The sequence below is a fragment of the Labeo rohita genome, chromosome 6 (assembly GCF_022985175.1).
Source record: "Labeo rohita strain BAU-BD-2019 chromosome 6, IGBB_LRoh.1.0, whole genome shotgun sequence".
Classification (NCBI taxonomy): Eukaryota; Metazoa; Chordata; class Actinopteri; order Cypriniformes; family Cyprinidae; genus Labeo; species Labeo rohita.
The window spans coordinates 25,759,281-25,766,473 of record NC_066874.1 but is presented as its reverse complement, the minus strand read 5'-3'; the positions used below and the strand labels follow the sequence as shown (position 1 = coordinate 25,766,473).

Below are 7,193 nucleotides of genomic sequence, written 5' to 3'. Positions count from 1 at the left end.
AGCTGTAAGTCCAAGTAAATTTTGTGAACACTAATCTGTTATATAAATGTAGATGTTGCAGATGTTGCTTATTTGTAAATCTTGAACGGATTCCTAAAAATGTATTTACTAGTTTAAAAATGAAGTGACTTAAACACAAAACCTTTATCAAATGAGCAAAATCACTGCTGAAACAAACTGAAACCAAAGTGAAAAAAATCATTAAAATAAAAACTAATTTGAAAACACACAAACAGTTATTTTGTATGAAAGTAATTGGAACTGTTTTCAGACTAGCTTTCAGGGCACCATAACACTGTGTTCAATAATCTAGACTAGAACAAATTCAAACTTTGCATAACAATGCATTTAATAATTATTTTGCAGTGCCATTAATGAATGTATGTATCTCTCTCAACCATTAGCACAGATGCCTTTTTTATACTTTCAACCAACTGCCAAAATGCATGAACAGGATTGTGGAATATTGTAAGCAGTAAGGAATGTAAAAAACAGATTTTAAAAAGGCATCTTAGACATGAGATTAAATTAAGTTGGACGTGCCGACCTTTTTGTTATATATAAACAACTGATCTATACACACATTTTATTTGACTGCTTTATGGCTGCTTTATTAGTAAATGATTCTGCCATGGTGTGTGCAGAAATGCTGGTGATGGCAAAGTGTTTCTTGGCAATGTTCAGCCTCAAATGTTCTACTACTACAATCACCCCATTGTGTTTTAGCTTCCCTTTACACTTGGCCAGTAGTGTGATTCTTGTCAGTCCCATCAGTGGGACACTTTCCCAGCTGCATCTCTGACCATTAGCGCACGTAAAACCAACTACATCATCGTAATTACAGTCATTTTATTAATTTCAGGTAATTACTTTGTTTCCACCATCCCGGATCACTGGAGAATTCTTTTATATTAGCTGCAAAGATTCCTGCTCATGAATATCTAGACTGTGAACTTTTTTGTAACAAGCCCGTCATAAAATTTATTCAATTTTTAGAGGGTAATTTGAGTGCAGCTGAGATATGATTTTGGGAATGGATTTACAGATCTGAAGCCCTGGCATTTGAAAGGACTACGGTATAAATTGTGAGATTTACAAATGATGTCATCAAATAACAGTTAAGATTTTTACTCCAAGCATTTTTCACCAAGTGTCCCCTCTAGGACTACATATTGTTTATCCTGTGTTTTTAATTATGTACAAAATACATTCAGATCTTGGACAGAACTGCATGTAAATCTACTGCATGCTTCTCACCATGAGGGAGAACCCAATTAGTTTAAACCTATAATTCCTTTAGCCAGAGCAGCCAGGTTAGTGTTCAGCACCACAGTTGGGTGAGCACCTTGCAAATTGGCTTAAGCAGATCTTTGTCTTATCTTTATCTTGTTGAGTCGTGCCCACTGAGAAGTCAATGCCGCTCCTACTACCAGAGCCTGATCTCGTAATCCTTTTAGAGTTAGTTGTGTCAGGGCTCGACAAGTGACACTTACTCTACATGACTGCAATGTGCAATGAGGACAACAAGGTCCCATGAGGGCAAGTTCCGGAGAGACAGAAACAGACAGTGAAAAGGGAAAAATGCATTATCATTAATAAACAAAATCATAGACAGTACTGTTAAAGCAAGGCTAGGTATGGGATAGGACGAATTCCCGATTTTTTGCTTGTTGACAGTTGAGGATTTATTATCTCCAAGAAGATTCCTGCTGCATTCAGTCAAACAGGATTATAATGCTACAATAAAGACTTTTGCAAAGTAAATGACTTCATAAAATGCTCACAAATGACACTTAGTGAGTCACATGTTAAAAATAAGCATTTGATCCAGTGCATACCTGTTTGTTGAGCAGCATATTAATGATAAGGCTGAATAAGCAGTGAAAGTGAAAGCAGTGAAAATGACAGCCAGAACAAACATGTACTGTGAGAGTAAATTGTTTATATTGGAGATCATTTGTGACCCTGGACCACAAAACCAGTCTTTAGTAGCATGGGTATATTTGTAGCAATAGCCAAAAATACATTGTATGGATCAAAATTATTTATTTATTTTATTATTTTTTTCTTTTATGCCAAAAATCATTAGGATTAAGTAAAGATCACGTTCCATGAAGATATTTTGTACATTTCCTACTGTAAATATATCAAAACTTCATTTGGACAACTTTAAAGGGGTCATCGGATGCAAACTTTACTTTTACATGGTGATTTGAACATTAATGTGTGTTGGCAGTGTATGTACAAATCTACCCTATTATGACAAAAATCCATGCAGTGGTTTTTAATTTATCTGTAAAAATAATTTTAACTTTTTCAAATCGAGCCATTTTTAGATGCCTGTTGACATGGCGTCACACCAACAGAGGCCGCTCCCACAATAGTTGATTGACATGAGCGTCTTACCTCAGATCAGCTTTAACAGTCCAACCTCCATTGTTTCGATGCTGGAGCAGGGAGGTAAGTTAGACATGAATATCTCCGATTGAGGTGTTGTGTTGCTGGATGTAATAATTAACATAGTGGTCGTCATTTACTCTTGACCAAATGTATCTGAGCCGCTGAAGATGCAGTGGATTACATTTGTTTGTGAAGGGAATGCACCTCCCCATCTACATAAATGTGTCTATATTCGTGCAAATCATTTGTGATCCAGCTTCACCTACAGCAGAAGTGAGTGTAAGTTTTTTTTTAATGAATCTCTGCAATCACCTTTCCTAATAACATGCTAGTTAGCAAGTTTAGCGGCTAAACGTGGCTAAATCCGGCTAAAGTAAACAGGCTCGTCACTCCACAGCGAGAAGAGAGGGGCGGGGCGAACAGAGCTCATTTGCATTTAAAGGAACAAACCTACAGAATGGGATGATTTTTACAGAGCTCATTTTGACAAGATAAAAAGGGTGTTGTTTTACACAACCATTGAGAATTTTTAACCAAAGTATATTATAGACTTTTCATTAAGACCCTAAAGAATCATATCAACTTGTGGAAAATGGGCATCCAATCAATGGATACATCAATGGAAAGCTTTGTTACATCAGCTTTTAGATGATGTATAAATCTCACTTTTGAAAAATGTACCCTTATGACTGGTTTTGTGGTCCAGGGTCACATTTGTTATTTTAACAAAGGAAGCAGTTGACTGAGGTGAATAAATGAAGGTATTGTAATCAGTTTTGCCTTCCTCATTTCAAAACTTGTCTTGTTGTTAGGGCAGCATTTATATAATGTAAATGTAAGCTTAAATGTAACCCCATCAAGCTGCTTGAAGCAACACATGCTGTTATGCTCTCATAAAGGTTACAACCTTGCCATTGAACATCGTTTCTCAAAATCAGGATTAGTGACTTACTGCCATGATTACTGATATCATTTTCTGGTTAAGTAGGAGTCATTATTTAAAATTCTCTATGAAGACCGGAAAGAAAATGAGACATGAAGAAATGTCCATTACAAGACATACAACCTTTTAAGGATTCCAAAGGGGTAGTTTTTGACATTATTTGCTAAGGTGTTGCTGATTCTTGTTTATCTTTGAGAAAACACATTACTAGAATTGTATTTCCTGTTGAATGGCATTGTGTGTTAGCATAATGGAGGTCATATCATGGAGGATCTCTTTGCAGGATCAGAATGGTATGAGAAATTGGTGCTGATGTTCACCCTGTTTTCACTAAGGTTTTGTTAGAGGGATTTGTAATAGCTTTGCCATATATTTATTTTATTTTATTTTTTTGTGCATTCTAAAGTTTTGTCTGCATTTGTAAACTTTGTCTACAGTACATTATTCTACTACTTCATGAATAGCTTGTCTCTCAATTTAAACATATGGTGTGCACTATAATATTGCATGCAGTATGGTAGAAATGCCACTTTCAGTATCTTCTATATCTGGTATATGTGACCCTGGAACACAAAAACTAGTCAAAAGGGTCACCTGTTTGAAACTGAGTTTTATACATAATCAGAAAGCTGAATAAACAAGCTTTCCATTTATGTATGGTTTGTTAGGGCAATAGGACAATATTTGGCCGAGATAAAAATATTTGAAAATCTGGAATCTGATGGTGCAAAAATATCAAAATATTGAGAAAATCGCCCATAAAGTTGCCTCAATTAAGTTCTTAGCAATGCATATTACTAATCAAAATTACGTTTTGATATATTTATGGTAGAAAAATTACAAAATATCTTCATGGAACAGTTCTTAGACTTAATATCCTTAGTATCCTAATGATTTTTAAAAGAAAAAGAGCATAAAAGAAAAATCAATAATTTTGACCCTTACAATGTATTTTTCGCTATAGCTACTTTTGCTACTTTTACTTATCTAGTCAACCAGTTTAATAGTCATAGTGAACAACCATATGAGATGCTAAACTAATTTGATTCTGTTTTTTCTTTCTTTATCTTTCTTTTTACGATGTCCAATTGGTCTAAAAGAACATAAACATGTGAGAAGTTCAAAAGTCTATGCTGGAGATGCAGAGGACAAAACAGAGGACAAAAACAGTATTTAATGCCAGTGTTTATTTCTATGTATTTCTTTTTCATTATTTACAAAATATATATACATTTTAGGCAAAAGATACAAATGCTAGCCTCCCGGCGCATAAAAATAAAACCACAATTTCAACGTTCACTTATCACCCAATAAATACTTTTAAAGTTTGCACACATCAAATATATGTGTCTTCTGCATTCACAGAGTTAATGGGGATAGTGAACACAATCAAAAACTAATTCAACTGTATTTTTTTTTTTCCTTTTTTCAGATGCCCAAATTGGTCAATGACTAAAAGAACATAATCATGCGAGAGGTCCAAAAGTCTATGCTGGAGATACAGAGGACACCTCCGTCTTGCTGGTGGACACAGTTGAGGACTCCTCGTCGCCAAGTGGATTCTTTCCACAGAATAGAGTGGTCAGCATGCAGTTTCGGAACTGTGAAGAAAAATGTTTCATTTAGTATAGAGGCAGTAGATATGGGATATGTAGGGCAAGTCGGATAGATGATTTACCTGTTTGTTTAGCAGCACATAGATGACTGGGTTATATAAGGCTGAGCTCTTTGAGAAGAAGGCAGGAATAGCCATGAACTGGGCACTGAAAGCTGCTCCCTTATTAAAGAAGATCCAGGCAGCAACAGTGGCATAGGGTGTCCAAGCCACCAGGAAACCCAAAACCATCAAGATGACCATTCTTGTTACTTCCCTCTCAGCTTTCTGGGTAGATGCTGAGTCCTGCTGCTGTGCTGCAGCCTAAAAGAATAAATAACAAGGATGATGTCATTTTAACATAGTATTTCAATAGTTTGGAAATTACAGGAATGTTTAAATTGACATACCGCCTTGACTGTGCAAACAAGCCGTCCATAGGTGAAGAAGATTACGGCGACTGGCAATATAAAATGGCAGACAAACATGTAGATGACATATGATTCATTGTTGTATTCAGGATTCAGGGTGTAGTAGTCTGGTCCACATGAGCACTGCATTCCCTCAGGAATATATCTGTTATAGAAATACATCTCATGTTAGGAAATTCCAGTCAGAGTACTCAGAGTAGACAGAGTTTTTGTCTATTTAGGCATGTTAAAACAACTATTTTTAGTATAAATGTCGTTACAAAGGAAAAAGCTGTATTGTGCTGCTTTAAACTAAAAAAGTAAAAACCAATGTTGTGTTCCTACATATTGAAATGTTTGGATAGCAGATTGACTGCATAATATCTTATTAGACTAACCTAGACCAGCCAACCAAAGGGGGAGCTGCACATGCCATGGCCATTACCCATGTAAATGCAATTCCTGCAAATGCATGGGTGGAAGAGAATTTGAAACTACCCATTGGCTTGCAGACCACAATGTATCTTTCGATGGCAAGCACCACAAGTGACCAAAGCGCAACTTCACCTGTGTAGCAAAAAAAACATAAAATTCATGAGCACCCTACAAGGTAGGTTTCCCAAATTGCAGTCTACTACTCTTCACAGCAGTTAAAATACAACAGAAAACATCACAATTTTCCTCACCTCCAAGTGTGGCCATGAAGCCCTCAACCGCACAGCCAGTTGGTCCCAGAACAAAGTAGCCATTAATTGCTGTGTAGAAAGTGACCGTGAATCCAAAACAAACCATGATGGTACCAGCCACAGCCAGGTTGACCAAAATGAAGTTGAGAGGTTGCCGAAGCTTTTTGTGTTGAGCTGTAACCACCAATGTAAGGCCATTGATGGGTAAACCAAAACAGATGAGTGTGAAAATGTAGATGGCAAGCAATTTAAACTGCCACGGTTCAGCTAGATAATACTGCGGATACTCGAAAGGACTCCTCACTAGCCCTGTCCTGTTGGACAAGGGGACGTAGAAGTTGTTTCCCTCAGTGCCGTTCATCTTTGCCCACTAGTGATCCAAAAGGATAAAAAGGGTGTTATTTGCTGCTATGGTACAGCTGAGTGGCTGCTCTTCACCTGCTCTTTCTTTGCAAAGATGCATCAGGAGTGTTTATATATCCCTCTGAGGCGCCATATAAGGGATAAATCCAGGAGCGTAAGACAGGGAGGGTGTTACAATGTGGGATTTGAATGATAAGAGCAGACATAATCACTTTTGGGCTAATCACCCGGTAAAGCTTTGGATCTTCGGAAGTTCTTTTGACTTTTTGGGATCATAAAATTAGGCCACGATATTGGTTGTCTGTACAAAGTAAGTATAAACAAAGCTGTGTTTATTTTGAAGGATAAAATGTAACTGAAATGTGATCCTTGTTTGATGTAATCCAGTATTGATCACATTAAAATAACACAAAAGTCACAACTGTTGTGCATTTTATTTCAATATTAAACTTTTGGATCTGTCACTATTGTGGCTGTGTAGGGTGGCACTTGGGTGGACAAAATCTCCACCTGCATAGAATTCTGTAATGTTTTACATTTTTACTCTCAATATCATTTGCAATAAAAATAACTAGAATATAAAACTGGTCAACTTAAATTTCTTTTAAAGGGAATGCTTCACGTTGGTGAAAACGAATTTATTGTCAGTCACACAAGCTTTAGTATCACTTCAGAAGATTTAGAATATAATGCACGATGTATAGCCTATAATTAATTTTTTAAATCATGTAGAAATTTCTGTCTTTGTAGTATAATGGATGATCAGGAAACGAAGTGGTAGGGAGAGAAAGAGAAAG

The 7,193-nt window shown here is 36.4% G+C and overlaps 1 protein-coding gene across 1 annotated transcript; it reads right to left on the bottom strand.

Annotated features, from left to right (window-relative positions):
- Positions 1-4,510: 4,510 nt before the first annotated feature.
- On the bottom strand, positions 4,511-6,490 carry LOC127167256 (green-sensitive opsin-2). The gene is made up of 5 exons (XM_051113180.1): positions 6,034-6,490; positions 5,746-5,914; positions 5,348-5,513; positions 5,022-5,261; positions 4,511-4,944 (listed from the first exon to the last, which is right to left on the bottom strand). Exons 1-5 carry the CDS (start codon positions 6,392-6,394, stop codon positions 4,831-4,833), a joined length of 1,050 nt encoding a protein of 349 aa, XP_050969137.1. The 5' UTR covers positions 6,395-6,490; the 3' UTR covers positions 4,511-4,830.
- Positions 6,491-7,193: the final 703 nt, after the last annotated feature.